The 19,431-nt window shown below is 38.2% G+C and overlaps 1 protein-coding gene across 1 annotated transcript; it reads left to right on the top strand.

Annotated features, from left to right (window-relative positions):
• Nucleotides 1–5,481: 5,481 nt before the first annotated feature.
• On the top strand, nt 5,482–18,711 carry adgrg4a (adhesion G protein-coupled receptor G4a). Its single transcript, XM_053682361.1, has 26 exons — nt 5,482–5,590; nt 5,698–5,805; nt 6,156–6,785; nt 7,077–7,174; nt 7,298–7,356; nt 7,653–7,686; nt 7,786–7,817; nt 7,920–8,071; nt 8,177–8,215; nt 9,919–10,004; nt 10,113–10,180; nt 10,494–10,642; nt 11,683–11,809; nt 12,578–12,687; nt 14,037–14,241; nt 14,475–14,640; nt 14,743–14,889; nt 15,292–15,411; nt 15,548–15,593; nt 15,698–15,801; nt 15,906–16,027; nt 16,112–16,380; nt 17,545–17,641; nt 17,734–18,011; nt 18,371–18,472; nt 18,593–18,711. The coding sequence occupies exons 2-26, from the start codon at nt 5,730–5,732 to the stop codon at nt 18,709–18,711; spliced, it is 3,435 nt and encodes a 1,144-aa protein (XP_053538336.1). The 5' UTR covers nt 5,482–5,590; nt 5,698–5,729.
• The last annotated feature ends 720 nt before the right edge of the window (nt 18,712–19,431 follow it).

Raw genomic sequence — 19,431 nt, forward strand, 5'->3', positions numbered from 1 at the left:
CAAGGGAGAAATAATCATGTTGTAAGGAATTCATAGCTGGAGGCGTGCTAGAATCCAGTTTGCAGAAGATCTTTATTGTAGAAGACAATCAAAACAATCCAAGGTGTCAGGTCATCAATCCAAGTCATAATCACAGTCCAGGCAAGGTTCCAAACACATAGAGGCAGACAAATAGCAAACAAATCCAATAAATAGACAAAAGTGGAAAATTCCAATAAACAGGCAAAAATGTAGATGCACAAGAAAAGCAATGGCACTGGAAATGGCTTGGTAATGCAGATATCACTGGCAATACTTTGCAATGTGTTGTATGAAGCACATGGCTTATAAAGCTACAAACAGGAAGTGCCACTAAAACTCAGCTGACAGCTCCATCTGATGGAGGGAGGAACTGTTCATGGACTGAGGTGTTACAGATTCCCCCCCTCTAGTAAGACCTCCAGATGTTCTCCTCCAGGGTTGTCCCCTTGGTCTAGGTGATGGTAGGTCTGGATGATCACGGTGGAAGTCTCTGATGAGCAATGGATCAGGAATGTCTGAGGCTGCTACCCAGGATCTCTCCTCAGGACCGTAGCCCTCCCAGTCCACAAGGTAATGTAACTGATTACCCCTCCTACGGGAATCTAGAATCTCAATTCAATTCCCTTAAATTCAATTTTATTTGTATAGCACGTTTTACAATGGACATTGTCTCAAAGCTTTACAGAAATATATAGACACAGGATACAGATTTTAAATGTGTTGATTAATCCCAATTGAGCGAGCTGGTGGCGACGGTGGCAAGGAAAAACTCCCTAAGATGATATGAGGAAGAAACTTTGAGAGGAACCAGAATTTAGAAGGAATCCCATCCTCATCTGGGTAACAACGGATAGTGTGAAAATCGCTCAGATGAGATAGGAAGGGGATCCATCGATTTCCAATGGCAGAGGTGGCGTTGATTCAGTGGTTACAGGCTCCGGTGCAGGGGTATGAGGGTTTCAGAAGGGATACATGGAAGGAAGGAGAGATGTGAGAATCAGCAGGAAGCTGTAGTCTATAGGTCACTGGGTTGATTTGCCTTAGTATCTTAAAGGGACTGACGTACCTTGGAGTGAGCTTCCTGCTAGGCAGCCTGAGATGTAGGTCCCTCGTAGAGAGCCATACCATCTGGCCAGGCTAGTAATTAGGGTGGGGACGCCTCCGATGGTCTGCTTGAATCTTCTGTCTCCTGATGGCTCACTGAAGCTGGACATGCGCATTGTCCTACACCGTCTCACTCCTCCTAATCCATCGATGGCACCTCTGATGGTTCTCCAGACCAAGGGAACAGAGGTGGTTGATAACCCAGAACACATTGAAACGGGGTTAGTCCTGTGGATGAGTGTGTAAGGGGGTTCTGAGCATACTCAGTCCATGGCAGGAAGGTGTTCCACTGGTGCTGTTCATGACTATAATAGGAATGTAAGTAGAATCCTGGTAGGAAGGAAAACAGAATCCTGGTAGGAAGAATCCTGGTAGGAAGGAAAACAGATTCAGAGACCTTCTCAACAGTTGTATAATTGTAAGCAATTACACAACTGTTGAGAAGGTCTCTGAAAATTTAATGAATTTTGAAAAACTGAAGGCGAATTTGCAAGCCCATAGGGCATGACCAAATACTCATAATGCCCCCTAGTGGTTATAAAAGCAGATTTCCACTTATCCCCTTCCCTGATATGGACCAAGTTGTAGGCATTTCTGAGATCCTGCTTCATAAAAATACTGTCTTCTCTAAGTTGTTCTAAGGCAGATGGGACTAATGGCAGGAGATAGTGGTATTTAACTGTGATGGCGTTCAACTCACTGTAGTCTATAAATGGCCAGAGTCCTCTACCTTTTATTTCACAAAGAAAAATCTGGTGGTGGCTGGTGACGTAGAGGGACAGATGAATCCTGATGCTAAAGCTTCATCTATGTAATAATCATAGCCTGTGTTTCAGGGACAGAAAGAGGGTAAGCCTTTCCTCCTTGGGTAGCAAGTCTATGGCACAGTTCCAAATTCTGTGCAGTGGCAATTGGGTGGATTTTTCTTTGGTAAATTCCTACATGAATTCAGAATATTCCTTGGGAATGTGAGTGTGGATGTTAGAAAGGGGACTTTCTACACTCCTGGTCAGACATCGTACTATTTGCTCTGTGGTTAGACAATGATCTTGACAAAATGGAGACCAATGTAGCAATTCCCCTTTTTTCCAGGAGATCAATGGATTATGGCGTGATAGCCATGGGTATCCTACTATATTGGGATGGTGAGGAGATGTGATGACATAGAGTGTTATTGTTTCAACATGGAAAAGTCCTACTTGGATCTGGATAAGGATGGTTTGATGGGTTATCTGTCCCATGCCTATGGGTGCAATATCTACTGCAGTGGATGGGATGATTACATGGCGTAGTAGGGATATTGAATTTGGTAACTATCTGCTGATGAATAACATTTAATGCAGCTCCTGAATCCACTAGTGCTGTAACACATGATCGTTAAAATTATCAATCTTCAGTTAAAATGGTCAAAAGAGGAGTTAAATTCTGCTTGGAAATGGAATTGAATGTGTTGTTCACCCTTTGAGAAGATCCAGTAAAGGCTCTGGTTTTATTTGGGCAGGTGCTACAGTGATGTCCAGGTTGGCCACAATAAAAGCATAACCCCTCATCTCATCTGTGCTGGCATTCCTCCTCGGGCACCCTCATATGTCCAATTTGCATGGGCTCATCAAATTCCATTGATGATGTAATAGGAGATGAGGCAGTATTGGAAAAATGCTTGAGTGAACTGGGCTGATTGCACATTTGATTATTGATTTTAATCGCCAAGATTGAACAAAGTTAATGAGTCGTCTTTGCATGCCAGTTCAGTTTCCAGTGTGGGATTTAATCCTTCATGAAACACTGATTTTGCAATAACTGCATCAAACCTGCGACTCACTGACATTACCAAATTGTGGGTTTCTTTTGTGTTGCTTTTCCAGGCTTTCCTGCAGCCTCTTTTAGTTGTTGTTTGTTTTGGGGGGTTTCTCCCTTCAGTCTCCCCTTCAGGAGATGAAATGCATACTCAACTGGGTTAAGGTCTGGTGATTAACTTGGCCAGTCAAAAATCTTCCATGTTTCATCCCTGATAAAGTCCTTTGTTGTGTTGGATCATTGTATTGCTGCATGATAAAGTTTCTCCTGATTAATATGGATGCATTTTTCTGTAAATTGGCAGAAAGAATGTTCCCCTAGACTTCTGAGTTCATTCTGCTACTACCATCAGAGTTACATCATCAATAAAGTTTACTGAGCCTGTTCCAGAAGTAGCCATGCAAGCCCAAGCCATGACATTACCTCCACCGTGCTTGATCAATGAGCTTATATGTTTTGTATCAGGAGCAGATCCTTTCTTTCTCCACACTTTGGACTTTCCATCACTTTGGTAGCGGTTAATGGTGTGGCTCATCTCTATATTTCTTTGCAAATCTTGCAAATATTGCCTCTATATTTCTGCTCTCAAAGTCTTCTTCAAACACTGGATTGTGATCCCTCTACCCCTGTCCTGTTGGTTGTTGTCGGTTGTTGATTGTTGTTTTTGGGCTTTTCCTCACAGTTCTCACAATATTTCGGTCAACCACTGCTGTTGGTTTCCTTGGATGGCTTGTTCAATGTTTGGCTATTAGTACACCAATGCAGTAGTTTAATTTTATTTCACAACATCCCAAATTGTTGTATTGGGTATACCCAATGCTTATGCAATGGCTCTGACCGATCTTTCCCTCTTAACTCAGCATCAAAATGGCTTGCTTTTGTCCCATAGACAGCACTCTGGTCTTCATGTTGTTTTATCCTTTTAACAACAAGTACAGTCTTCACAGGTGAAACCCTATACTTTAACCAAGAGTAGACATTTAAAGCTATTAATTGTTTAACGAATCAATCTAACAGGGCACACCTGGGCAACAAGAAACACCTGTCACTCACATGTTCCGATATTTTTGGGTGGGTTCACTCAAAGGTGCCATGTTTTAAGTTGTTTAACACATCTACATGTTAATATGAGGACATGAAAGCTAAAAATCTGATCTATCTACTCATATCTTTTGATCTGAAACCCAAAAGTCTTCAATGTATATCAAAGATAAATCAATTGGCCTTGCTGTTCCAATACTTTCAGAGGGGACTGTAACTATAAGAACAGCATAACAAATATAACAACTTTGATCATGGTGGGGTATCATTTCCCCCCACTGTAACAAAATAAAAAATAAAAAATACAGACCCCCTAGCTATGCTTCACAGAGCCATAGTGTTCCCAGACCACACATTGAAAACCATGGTTATCAACTACCAATTACTATTTACAACCACACACAGAGATGATCTGGCAGTTTGAAGGTTTATTTATGCACGCTTGGTTGGGTCAAGGCTGTACAATTTTTTTTAATTAGATTTGTTTGAGAAGAACCCCATCCAACTCGCTCTAATAGCCAAACAGGAAGACACAGGCTGTGAATTGTTTGCGGAACATCCATGTTGTACTTAGATGCACAAATTCTGTGGCCTTGTTTGTTTTACCACCATTTAATTTTATATCCATCTAGCTGATAACAACCTGTCTTTACCTAGTGTGCCATAATCAAGTAAAGCATAACCCACGTATTAGCACGTTCGCCTCGCACCTCCAGGGTCCGGGGTTCGATTCCCGCCGGGGCCATGTGTGTGCGGAGCTTGCATGTTCTCGCCGTGCTGCAGGGGTTTCCTCCGGGTACTCCGGTTTCCTCCCCCAGTCTAAAGACATGCATGGATTGGCGTGTCTAAAGTGTCCGTAGTGTATGAATTTGACCCAACCAAGTGGTGTGTGAGTGTGTATGTGATTGTGCCCTGCGATGGACTGGCACCCTGTCCAGGGTGTACCCCACCTTGTGCCCGATGCTCCCTGGGATTGGCTCCAGGTTCCCCCGCGACCCTGAAGAAGGAGTAAGCGGTAGAAGATGGATGGATGGATGGTGTGAGAGTCAGCCAAAAGAATTTTTTAATGCATACACAATGTAATTTTTGTACCACTGTATTGTAGTACATATATGAGTGATACAGTTCATTCTCCAGTTCTTTCTTGCTTATCTTTCAGCATAACCTTTGGTAAGGTGTGCCTTGTCTTAGACATATGAGTTATGTCAATGGCATAACGCAATGTTTCTATAAAAGACTTAAGTGTAAGCATTCTTTCTGTAAGCATTTGAATTTTGCTTCATAATCATCTTCCATCATTTCACAAAACACATGGCTTAGGTTACTGTCATATCTACTGTAACTTAACAGTGTACTTGTAGCTGCAACTTTTACAGATTTTTTATGGCAGCTTATATCAATTTATTGATACACATTATTAGGTTTATTGCTTTCTCTGTGTTTAATGATTAACTGCTGAAGAGAGCAGGAGTGGCTGTAAAGGTCCAGCACAATAACTTACGTTGGTTTCATGCCAGAGCTCAGAACACATGGTCTGACTTAAATGTACAAGGATCTCTACCTTGCATTGGATGGTTTATTGTTACATTTTGACATTTTCCATGTCATACAGAGATGCCATAATCCAGTAAGTAATAATATGATCCAATTATGTAAAAAGTATTAGATTAAGAAGTGTGTGAAGTAAAAAAAATATATTGTTACTGTATATATCTGTTTGTTCAACATGTGTAGGAAGAAATATCCTGTTTCATAAGACTACAATCATGGGCAAAAGGAAGAAATGCCTGCCTTTTATTGCTTGTGTATTGACATGTATTGGGAGCTATGTCTTGTGTTCAGGTAAAGTTGTTCAACAATTAATTGTAGCACAGTCTCTATACAATCTTTCAGTTACGTGTTCCTCAAAAATACACTGAGAGGTGTTTAAATTTTATATATATATATATATATATATATATATATATATATATATATATATATATATATATATATATATTTAAAGACCTTTTGCTGGCTTTTTTATTGAGATGTTGGTCAATAACAGCATTATTTATGAAACTAAAGTTAATCTTTGTCTAATTTTACATTCCTTATTAAAAAGCTTTTCATTACCATACCGTACCATAACATTTCTTGAATCTCAAGCAAATCCTAATGGCCCACAAATTGCAAATGTATCGATTTTTCAGTTTCTGCCAATCCCAGCCTCTGGGGAAAGAAGGTGGACTTCCAAGGTTTCGGGTCATGCCACTGGCAGCTGAGCAAAACCTTTTCTATGCCATCTTTAGAGGAACTGAGTGTGTGTGTTGACCTCAGGGCATGGATTCGCACTGCAAGCTGGACTGCTTTTGTGTACAATAAGCCGGGAGGACACAAAATTGAGCTTGGCTTGGCTGGAATAAGGGGCAATTTGACGGCCTGGCTTTTTGGCGAGGAATGGATAATTGCAAAAGACCTGCCATTTCAGAGCTGGCACACGGTTTGCCTGACATGGTCAAATCGCAATCGAGAATTCCAGATGATTATTAATGGCACAGTTTACTTAAATTCCAAGGTAGATTACTTAATGCCCAGTAGCCTGGCTCCGAATGGTACTCTGACTTTGGGGGTATCTCACAGAATTATTGGTGGAGTTATGGATTTTGAGACAGGAACAAATTTCATTGGGGAAATGACGCTGTTCCGAATGTGGGGAATTGTGCTGACTCCCCAACAACTTATTGATTTGAAGTGTATTAGTGGAAACGTTGCAACCTGGTCCATGAATAACTGGGAGTATCACAGCTGTCCACCCACAACTGACCACAAGCTGAAGTGTGGTAAGATAAACCTACAGATATTTACACCAGAGGTTCTGCTTTACACACTTTTGTGATTTTCCTACACTTGATTCAGTGCATGGCAAGGACTTCATAACTATTGCTTTACAAATCTTTTAGAAAAGTAAGAGTGCAGTGCAATTAATTCAGGTTTAGAAAAACCCTGTAGAAGATCATAACACTGCAATATCACAGTGGATATATATTTAGTGATAGTAAACTTGTGAATATTTATTAAAGGTGTGGCATCTGTGTTTGGTTATAAAGTTATACATCTTTCTCTCATTTCAGAATGTCCAAAGTATAGGATAAATATGAAGATATCCATTACACAAAAGATTAATTATAATCTAAATGTCAGTGAGATCAAGGGAATCACAGAGCAGTGGGTAAGAACCAAAAAAAAAAGAAAAAAGATCAACATAAATTTCATCCCATAGCAGCATATTAAACCCTAAAACATACTGAATGAATTTCATGAAACCTGTCTTTTTCCTTTTGCCATAATTCAGCTGAAGAGCATTTTCCCTCTGAACATTTCTCTGAATTATGTGTTCATATCACATCTCAGGTAATTTCAGGCGAATTTTCTATGATTCGTTATGTTATGTTTTACTCTAAGGTATTCTTTTTATGTTTAGGATATACATGTGGAATTGTGTTGCACTTTAAGGTCATCTGTTTTGACCTAAAGCTGATTTATCAATACTTTGTTTTCATTTATTCCGAATGTTATGATTCACATGCACACAGCTGAATTGATTTGTCATGCTTTAGCTAACAAATCTATAATGCAAGCATGTATTGCTTATATCTACCTGACTCTGAAATCCTTTCTGTTTAAAATCAAACACATGAAAAATACAGTCAACTCACCGAACAGAACGACATTGAAATTAAGGTAAGGTCAAACTAATGGACAGATAATGGTACATACTATTACAAAGATTTGAGATGTTAAGCATATACTCTGTTAATGAAACATTGTACACCTGTGCAGGAGGGAAGAAATGTGTTACCTAAAACAGAATGGTAAAGTGAATACATCTGTTAATACACATATGCACAGCTTAATCAGTAACATATTGTATTTTATCATTCCTCATATGTTTTTTTTCTCTGTTAATCGTTAAGGTTCAGCAGCTTGGTGTATGTGACAGTGAGTCCTGCAGCTGCTGTAGATGAGACTCAGGCTCTGCTATGGACACTGTTAATACCCACATACAACCACAGTGATCGCATCATCTTACAGACAGATCTGGCCTCTTTAGGCATCTTTCCACAAGGTAAGTGTGTGAATATGAGTGTGTATCAATCTGTTTCTCATCTACACAATAGAGAAGAGTTTTTTGTGCTTGCATGAATATCACTTCTTGCTCATCCTGTTTCAGTGACCATTTTTGATGACTCCATGAACTCTACAGAAACAAGTTAGTGTAACCCCTTTTAATGCCCATCCAATTTTCCTTATAGCAAATAATTATACAAAAGTGCTGAAAAATGCTATATGCTGTTGTATCCAAGACAATTAAGATTGATTGATAGATGTTAGATTTGTTAGATGGCCCCTTAGGGATCAAGTTAACATAACTATAGACACTAGGAGCAGAATATACACAATCTGATCATTCATGACCTTAGTATTATAAGGTTAAGATTGAATGGTAGATAAAACCTTATAATACTAAGGTTACAAATTTCCTTTGGAGCTCCAAATGGATTGATAATGCTTTAGTTCAAGTTCAAGTCTTTATTTTCCACATGCAAACAGCTTTGCACTGTATAATTCTTGAAGTGAAATTCGTAATTGCGAATTCCCAAGCTGTGCAAATGGCAAGAAAGACATGTATAACAGTGCAAGACAATACAAAGACAATAACAATGAATATCATGATTACATTAAGCATTCCTAATTAATATTATTTACAGCATTAAAAAAAAGTAACAAACTAGGAAACCTGCACAGGTTTATTTAATAAATCAAAGCACACAATCCAAAAGACTGAAGCAAACTTAGAGTAAAAAGCAGGTAGAGTCAGCCTATCAGCAAACAGAATACAGTAAGTTAGGACGAACTCGTGAACAATGCAGAATCAAGAGTCAAAACCAGACAATCAATCAGAATAGAAGACTGGGGATTGGTACTAGGAGGGACTTTGCACTGAAGAGGACTATGTGATGTGTGTTCTCAAATCAGCTCTTCTAGGTGAACGCTGAAAAAAACATATTGTTACTCATGTAGTATAATGTAAATTCAGTGCGTCCATAGAAAGCTCTTTTTAAAATCTGAGCTTTTCGTTGGTGTGAATGGTGTGACGTGTTTGACTTTCAGCTGTGTGTATGAGGAAGTTTGACAGCAGTTACACTGATGCTTGTTTACTTTGTTAGATAAATCGATTTTTTTTTTTTCAAATGAAGCACATCAGGAACAGAAACGTCAATGAGGCCATGCTTACTGTATTCGGTAATGCATATCTGTAGTGCTTTGTTGATTTTACAGTCATTAAATAGAGTTCATAAATTGCATTGCACAGTAATGGTTTTTTTTTTCTCGTTGTTTTTGTTATTTAATGAAACCAATTCAGCTATAGTTAAGCATGGAACCGTTAGATATATCAAACAAGATTAAATGGTCAATGGGGAGCCAAAAGAGTTATCTCATGTTGGTGAGCTGAACCAAATGATCTACCTCAGGGAAAAGAGCTGAAATTCCCATAAGTACTCTGAGAGAGGATACCGATCATGTGATGAATTGGGTTGCTTGGTCTGTAGTTCATTAATTGGCTGAGGATCATGGGTGTTTTTGAGTGACATGACAGTATTAACACAATATAATGTTAACAATGTAATTAACACTGATGCTTGATGTCTTTATTAAATAATGAAACAAATAAACAACATAAATTCAGTAATGACTCAAATACTCATTATATATGCAGGATGTGTTATTGGTTTATTTATGCCAAAAGCTTATGGTTTTTCTTTATCCAAATAATGTTAGTCACGGGAACCTCAGTCTAAAGTGTCACCATTGAGTTTTACATTTTAACCTAATAACTAATAACCTGGAAAATAATCAAGTTTTTTTATTATTATTATTATTATTATTATTATTATTATTATTATTCACCAGGTATTATAAGCACTTTTTATAGAGTTCATATGAACCTTACTATGAACGGCTCTGTGGAGGACATAGCTGAGGCCATTCTACTCTGGGTGAGCAGGAATACCCCCATCTCCCAACACCCCCCTCCCCACCCATAAATAATAATCATATTAAATGGAAATCTCTTCTAAATGAAACTCTTTCTTTTTTGTCCTTAGCTTCAGCAAACATTAGGAGGAAGCCACAGAATAGAAGTTCTAAATTTCAAGCTAATCAGTATTCCTAAGTAGGTGATATGTAAATGATGGTCTTTTCTGTATATTTGGCTGCATAAATAATTTTAACTCATTATAATGACTGTATTGATGTTGTAACACCACCCCACCCCCATATGTGTGTGGGTGTGTGTTCTTTAATTCCTTCCTTCTTTCCTACCATGGTGATTTTGATGCCACAGAAATTATGGCATGAGTAAATCATTGCCAGTCTTCAGGTACCTGATTTTGATATCGTACCTAATGAGCTGCACTATTGTGTAGATCACTGTGTTCAATTGTCAATGACCTGAAATGTTTATGTGTGTTGCTTGTTGTATATAGGTATAGCTGCACCTTCCAGGTCAAGGCTCCACCTTCAGTGAATGTTACTGAAACTAGGAAAATAATTTTTGACCTCATAACAAAAGGATTTACCAATAGTTCCATCACAATTAATGTCTCAAATGATGAGATCAGCATCTTACACATAGGTATGACTTACGCACTACATACACACACACTAAAATGCAAACAAATACTCTACACTCTATGTGCATATAAGAATATATACTGTACATCTAGAGTACAGGTGTCAAACACAAGGCCTATGGGTCAAACACGGCACACTGCCTTGTTTCATTCGGCCCACGTGAACCTCCAAAAATAACACTGAACTAGCCAACTGCAGTGTACTGTATCTTCATTACAGAGAGTGGATGTAGTAGAAGTTAAGTATAGCACACAGGGATTCCAGAGAAACAGTATGTTTCAGACAAATGTCCTTTATCAGCTCTGCAAGCAAAGTGTTTCTGAGGCTTTGGGAGGTGAAATCAGTCAAGCCATATTCTGTACCGTGTATCCTACCAGGGTCATGCGGGAGCCTAGAGGGACTCGGGGGTCGGGGTACAAGGCGGGGGACACCTAGACGGGGTGCCAACCCATCGTAGTGCACAATTACACACACTCATTCACAGACTAGGGACAACTTAGTGGTGCCAATCAGCCTACAACGCATGTCTTTGTACTAGGGGAGGAAATCAGAGTACCCAGAGGAAACCCCCGAAGCACAGGGAGAACATGCAAGCTCTGCGCACACACGGCAGAGGCAGGATTCGAACCCCCAACCCTGGAGGCAAGCGAGGCAAACGTATCAGTGACTAAGCCACCGTGCCCCCTCACCTAATAGTCCGTACAGTTACTTAGAATAGTTTCTCTTAACCCTTCCTTTCCTAGAAGAGTCTTATTCTGCTTTCAGAGAGTATGTTATTGGTTTTAGTCAATATAATAGACAATAATTTATGTTAATGAAATAAAACTGAATAGCCCTAGTTTATGGAACATTTATGGCAGAATTTGACTTTGACGTGAAAATTAATTTGAGTGATGAAGCCCAGATTTTAACATGATTGAAAAAACATTGGTAAATTATTTGCATATTTGTTTTAATGTACCCTCTCTCTCTCTCTCTCTCTCTCTCTTTCTTTTTTCCTTCCTTCCTTCCTTCCTTCCTTCCTTCCTGCCTTCCTTCCAGAGCCTGGGTTTTGTCCAGAGGATACCACGCTAACAGTTTATGGCCAGTATATATGGCCCTCCACACCAGCTCAGGACAAATGTTTGATGAAGTGTGAGAAGGGACGTCATGATGCTGTAAGACTTTGGTAAGCAGTTTACATCTTAACTCCATATGTCGCACTACTGGTTAGAATTCTACCTGCACTGAAATAATTGGTCCTCTATTCCAAGTTCATCTTCTTCAGATTAAAAGATTAATTATATTTATTGTTTGACTGACTTCAGCTTTATGCTTAAATGAACTCCATCGCTTGTGTTTGATTGCCAAATGAAGCAAACTGCGTGATATTATAATTATTAAATAGTGTACTGTATATTATTATGCATATAAAAAATATCAACTATAACGTGACATTATGTAATATTACACAAAGGATTATTTTACTAGTTGTTATTAGAAATTCCTAGTTAATGATAGCAGGAATATAACTTTTATAACACAGTGGATTTTCCACAGCGTGTTAAAAGCTTCACAGTTAATTCTGCTTCCACAAGTATTTGCGTCACAGGACACAATCTATATACAATGCACAAGCTTATGCTTGTTGGATTGATTGCTGGGGTTTTTTTGTTTTTTTTTAACAAGCTTATGAGAAGCAATATGCCTCAAAGTAGAAATGAGCTTTTGAAGATAATGCATTCAAATATTAATCCTTGGACAGATGAAGATAACAATGAAAATTTAATAACTAAGGTACAGCTAATTTATTTTATGGAGCCTGTGTTTAATATATGATGATGGCAATGTTAGCTTTGGGTATATTTGCTTTTGGGCTGTTGTGATTACTGTAGTTCTCTGACTTCCCTCAAGTTCATGTTCTCTGAACACGTAAGTAAATAATTTTCCCCCACAGTAAACTAGATGACAGCACTGAAGAAGCAATTTGGGATCCACCAGACTTTTCCAAGTGTGAGAAAGTTTTGACAGACATCAGTGATTTAGAAAGTGTCACAGTTACAGCAAGTAAGTGCATTATATAGGTTAATTTATTCTAATTATTTATTTTGTTTTATTTAAAATATCTGTTATCTAGATTGTTGCCTCTCCAGTTTTATAATTCCATAAATTCATCAATAAATTATAATCTGGTGTCTTACGTAGTTATTTAATTATATAGTATTAGAAATATTATGTTAGTAGTATATAATTGCATCATAATTATTAAATTTACAAAGCTATGATTATATGCCAAAATTACTGGTGCTCTTCATGAACATAGTTAGAATAACAGCACCGACAGTGCTTTTCCTTGTATGCATTAACCATTTGTTGCCAAACATGCTAATAGTGTGCATGACCAAAAATTTCGTTCTTTGTCTCATCTGAAATTACGTTTGGGCACTGCATTTTGTGAGATGCTCACAAAAGAAAGACGTCTCTCTTGTAACAGTCTGTTGCTAAGAAAGGTTTTGTTACCAGTTGATTTTGAAACTTGACAACCACAAAATCAACTACCTGTGATCTTCAGTCTCTTTCGGCCCTAATTGTTCTTAAATGCTTATAGGCTATATATTTTATATGCATGAGCAGATTTGTGCAGGACAACAATCATCTGTTTCTTGAAAGTTTTTCGGTTTTTAACACGGTTGTGCATCGCAAAGGCATTTTACATGTCTGCAAATTTATTTTTATGTTTGACATTTTATGCTGTTTGGCAGACACCCTCATCCAGAGTGACTTACATTTATCTCATTTATACATCTGAGCAGTTGAGGGTTAAGGGCCTTGCTCAAGGGCCCAGCAGTGGCAGCTTGGCGGTGCTGGGGTTTGAACTCATGCCCTTCCGATCAGTATATATTAGTACTCAATGGATAAATTTAAATTTATATCCAGTATAAATGTATACCCAATTGAAACAGGGCATGGTTAAAGGCAACAACGATGTTCATGGAGAATGAGAGCAAATTATGCATTTTATTTGATTTGTTTTATTAAGTTGACAATTCCTTAAGGGATTTAGCAAATGCCTTTAGCAAATATATCTTGATGGGTATTTTCCAAAAAGTGGCTGTAATGAGAATCATTTGTTGTGAGAACAAGGATAAATAGTTTCACAGACTATTTGAGTAGAAAGAGTAAAATATTGTATGTAATGGTTAATGTATACAATCATTTTTTGCCAATAATTCTGAAGAGCACTGTATCTAGCCTTTCTTCATTCTTAAGCTAGACATCTTCAGTCTATACAACTCAATTCAATTCAGTTTTATTTGTATAGCGCTTTTAACAACGGACAACTTTATAGAAATATATAAATTCAGGACATCTGCCTCAACTGATCTGGAAAAACTTCTATATTTCATCTACTCCAGGCAATTCGGCTGATATTGTGGACATGATTGAGAATTTGCTGCAGAACCAGACAGACTTGAATACATCTCAGCTGAACACTCTGTTGCAGAAATTGTCTGATGTCGCACGTGTCTGTATCATGACCACTCAGTTGGCAAACGACATTATAAGCGTGGTTTCAGATCTCTTTGTTTTCACATCTTTTCTTGCTGAAGCCACGAATAAGTAAGTATAGAGTTATCTGTAATCTCTTATAATTGCTTTTAAATTAGTTGAAAGTTTTGAAGAGGCTGCATCTTCCTAATCTTACTGGTGACATGTGAACATCATGAAGCATGAGTTCAATGATTTGGATAGTGTCACGGGTACACCAAGTAAACCAAACATGTAAACAGTTTCGGAATCCTTTAGATGTTACATGTCCTGTTTTCTCTGTCCTCTTTTTCTCTGTGGTTCAGAATTCTCTCTATTACTAACCAAGTAGGAAATAGGATGGATTTCTCTGGAGACTATCACAACACCACAGTTCCTTCATTGGCATTGCAGCTCATCAATCTAGATCCATTGCTTTTCCAAGGACTCACATTTGGAGTGTCCTCGTTTCAGGCAGGCCTTCCTCCTGAGGTGAGTCCCTTATATAACCTTTTGAATAAATACTGCGCTTGTATTTAACAACAGCAGTGGAAAAGATGGTCTGGAATAGATATTTTCTCCTCTCCATTGCAGATATTTATTAACCAGACCTTTGCTGAGCAGTCTGACAGTGGAACTGTGGTATCCATATCCTTACCGGTTGCCCTGGAGACCTTCTTCCCCCAGAGCAAAAGAAGTCGTGTTCAGTTTCATTTCTATGGCATAGAAACTCTATTCCAGGTAACAGCCACCTCCACAATTTGCACATATCAATATCAAGTTCGTCCTTGCTTTCTTATTCTCATTAATTTATGTTCTTGAAATGTGTTATATTACATTCTTTAACAAAACAACAACAATAACAACAACAACAAAAAAACTATAACATTGCTTGTCAATGAGACACCTTTAAAACATATAAGGTATAAGCAATAGTCCTAAAGTTCTAACAATGTACTTTTAAATGTTTCAAAAGTAGTTTCATTGATTCAGATTCACACTGACAGGTGAAATGTACTACATACTAAAGATACAAGCTACATACTAAATGAACAATGTACCCTTGAGGGCATGACCCTAGTGACAAGAACCTTTTTAAAAGGAAGGAAATATATGGAATCACCCTTGAAATCCTATCTGTAGGACCATAATAGTAGCCTGGTGCTGAATTCCTACGTGGTTTCTGCCAGTGTGACCAATGCTAGTGTGATTGACCTGAGGGACCCAGTTGTAATCACTCTCCTTCATCTTCAGCACAAAGAGGTCTGTAACAACATTTAATCTCTCATTGAAAGTGTAATGTGCCATTGATCTTTTCCTGCAGTTGTCATATGTGATATTTCCCCAGTGGTGTCCTTAAATTGGTTTTAGTCACAAATCTACACTTCCTTTCTTATAGGACCATGACACGGTCCAGTGTGTCTACTGGAACTTAGAGAGGAATGGTGAGTTTCATTTTATAATGTTCTATCTATTCATGAGATCTATCTATCCATAGGATCAGTGGGAAGCTGCAGTTTATTTCATGATGTATTTGTCTGTGTGACAGACGGAAAAGGTGGTTGGGATGGTAATGGATGCCAGGTTAAATATAGCAACGCCAGTCATACATCTTGCCTCTGTTTTCACCTCACACATTTTGGAGTGCTGCTGGTAAGCAGACGTTGTGCATATTGTAATATACAGTATATTGAATATACTGAATAACTGCTTAAAATCCATAAAACCCCCGCCTCTTATTCTGTCTTGTCTTCCAGGATATATCCAAAACACCAATAAACCCCAAAGATGATATGATTCTCACAATTATTACATACCTGGGCTGTGGCTTGTCCTCCCTCTTTCTAGGCATCACCTTGTTGACTTATATGGCCTTTGAGTGAGTTAACACAGCCTTTGCTGAATTATTAGTATCAAGTGATAGACTTCTAGCTCCATAATTCTCTTTCCTGTCATTCTACAGAAAGCTGCGGCGGGATTACCCATCTAAGATTCTTATCAACCTCGCAGGGGCCTTGCTGGGTCTCAACATGCTCTTTCTGATTAATTCTTGGCTTGCTTCATTTAACAACTATGGCCTCTGTATTGCTACGGCTGCCATTCTTCACTACTTCTTCCTGGCCACATTTACTTGGATGGGATTAGAGGCGATCAACATGTACCTGGCTTTTGTGAAAGTCTTTAATGTCTATGTTTCCTCCTACATCCTTAAATTTTGCACTCTTGGATGGGGTGAGACTTTTTAAGGATATACTTGTATGGTTTCCTTATCAAATGAATCGAATGAAAGCAAAGTCGAATTTAGTGGAGGTTAGAATCACATTATATGTATTTGAGACATGTCACAAAATATGCAGCGGTTCTTGCAAACATAGCCAAGTACACAGCCTGTGTTTTGTGTTGTTAGTGCTCTAAAATCTCTGATTCAAATAATTATTAAGCCTCAATACTGAATATAATACTGAAGAACAGGGCTGACTTTTCCACATGTCATTGGACCCACTAGGTTTTGTGTGATGGCAGAGCTGACACAAAGCAGCTTAACTCTGGCACTAGACGTTTTCATGGACAACAATATTCCGATATTAACCCGATTAAGACGATACTCTGACTAAGTATCTACCATGTAAACAGTGATTATTGATCACCTTAATCCGACTGAAATCATACTCGGAGTAAACACAAATTGAATTAAGACATGTGGAGTATTCCTGTTTTAGTCACATTATTGAAGTGCATTACAGACATGTACACACCTTAATCACACTATTAACGTCGTGTGGGAGTTTTCACCGCATCACACACACACACACACACACACACATACACACGGCAGTGCTCAAATAGTTTGACGGCAAACAAGAGAGCACGGCTGAGTCAGAAACCATGTACTTACCTACTGTATAGAAGGTGAGATACATGTATCTCAGCTACTATATAGCAGGTAAGTACACAGTTTCGGATGCAGCCCATGGCTTCAAGCAGTCGTCTATTTGCATGTTTAATGCTATAAACAAATAATTAACTGCACCTGAAGCTTTCATAAAATTAAAATTGAAACACCTAAAACTGTATACGGTACCATAACGAAGACGAACTGTATGTCGATACGTGAAATTCTGGAGGGAACGTCAGACGGCGTGGCGTGGGGACGTAATGACGTGTGCCGTTAGATCAATCTACGTTCTATAACATGTAAAACAGGAACATGAAAGGAGTATTCTAAAAGCGACTCATGTAAACACCTTAATCAGAATATTATCTTATTCAGAATATGGTCAACAATTAGATTACTGCTGTCCATGTAAACGTAGTCAGTGTTGCTTAAAAGCTAAATGGATAGGTTACAAAATGATTATATCTGGGTGCTGTTAATATTTGAATGCTTCTTTCCAGGTTTACCTCTGATAATTGTCAGTGTAGTGCTTGCTGTGGATAAAAACTGCTACGGTAGAACTCATTCCCAAACACCAGCTGAAGATTTCTCATCTTTGTAAGTGTGTTAATAATCAATATACATGGAAATTCTGACTCAGACCTGCCTCTATAAAACACCTCTATACATCTTCCTGTTATGTTTTGCAGCTGCTGGTTACAGAATGACATGGCATTCTATGTGACGGTGGTGGCTTTCGTGGTGCTGATCCTGATCTGCAACATCAGTGTGTTGGGTGTGGTACTGGTGCAGATACGAGGCATGCAGCTCAGTAAAGAAGGCCGGTGCAGCAGAATGCTGCATGAAATGCGTGTAGTGGCCAGCCTCACCTTTCTGCTGGGTCTCACCTGGATGCTGGCCTTCTTCACCTGGGGCCCGATGCGAGTCCCTTTCCTCTACCTCTTCTCACTCCTCAATACTCTTCAAGGTAAGAAAGCAGAAGGAGTCACAAAAAACAAGGATGGTGTACCGTAGTAAAACAATCATTTTCATTAGAAGTACTTCATGAGATGCACAAGAAAAAGACTTTGTTTTTCATTTGTCTAAGTTTCCAAAGTTCTGTCTTCGTATGATTTCTCACATCTTTAGTGCTTTGTGGCCAAATTCTTAATTAAGTCAACTGTGTAAAACCATGAGACTTGACATGTATGCTTTTGCTTAATATTATAACTAACACATTAATAAAAATCCTGTCATCTGTGCACCGGTGCAGACTTTCGTATCAGGATAGACTTTCACTTAATCACAATCCCACTGACCTACCTGACATTTTTGTATTTGTTTCAGGCTTTTTTATATTTCTGTTCCACTGCCTCATGAAAGAGAATGTACGTAAGCAATGGAGAATTCACCTCTGTTGTGGAAGATTTAAACTCAGTGGCTACTCAGGTTGGAATTTAAGCGAGCTGTACTTTTTTTTTTTTTTACTATTTTTCACACCTGGAGTTTGTTGCATGCTAATTAAAATGAAAAACCCTTTTTTTTGTTTGTTTTACCTTTTAACCTCAGACTGGAGTGGTTCAGTGATGCTGGGTGGTAGAGCTAAGAGTGTAAAACTAGCTCACACCCCATCTGAAACCACAAGTGAACAGAAGATTTCCAGGAGCAGCCAGAAAGATGAAAATTAAAGATGAAAGACAGCAGCATTCACTGAATGGGAGTTGCACGGTACGAATAGGACCCAACATGTCTACTTAACTAAAATGAGGACAGTGAGCTCACAAGTGATTCATTCTGTACAATTTTCTGCTAATTATTAATTCAATATCTTCGCCAGCACTTTTAACATGCAGTCTTATTTGCACTTATTTGTGAAATGCCTCCCATGTATTAATACTAGAGTATGTGTATATATACTAGAGATGCACCGATAATGAAATTTCTCAGCCGATACCGATAACCGATTATTCAGAGTGATATCGGCCGATACCGATTGTTCTGTCTTTTAAATTAATAATAATTAACTCCACAATTCTGAAAGAAATACAAATAAAAACTTTATTCTCTCCATTTCAGCAAGTTGTTTCACAGTAACTGGCAACACATTACACAAATTAACATTAACACATGAACTAAACTCTGAAGATTAAAATAAGATTTATTAACGTATTGAATGTTATTAATTCATATTAACATCGACTGAATTGTAAAAAACCTCCTGTTAGTCTCACATTCACTCACCACAAACAAAAGCATTTCCACTTCATCACTGACATCAAACTGATAATATATAATATCAACTTTTTATATATTAACATTAACTGGATATGAAATACACTACTCTACAAATATATATATTTTTCTGTGCAATATATACTTTTTTGTCAAGTCATCTTCATTTAAATCTT

Source organism: Ictalurus punctatus, chromosome 8, assembly GCF_001660625.3.
Source record: "Ictalurus punctatus breed USDA103 chromosome 8, Coco_2.0, whole genome shotgun sequence".
Taxonomy (NCBI): Eukaryota; Metazoa; Chordata; class Actinopteri; order Siluriformes; family Ictaluridae; genus Ictalurus; species Ictalurus punctatus.

Coding starts and splice junctions, on each gene's coding strand:
- adgrg4a (XM_053682361.1), top strand. CDS start 5,730: ATGGGCAAAAGGAAGAAATGCCTGCCTTTTATTGCTTGTGTATTGACA. Junction 10,643..11,682: donor GATCAGCATCTTACACATAG/GTATGACTTACG, acceptor CCTTCCTTCCAG/AGCCTGGGTTTTGTCCAGAG. Junction 18,473..18,592: donor TAAACTCAGTGGCTACTCAG/GTTGGAATTTAA, acceptor TTTTAACCTCAG/ACTGGAGTGGTTCAGTGATG.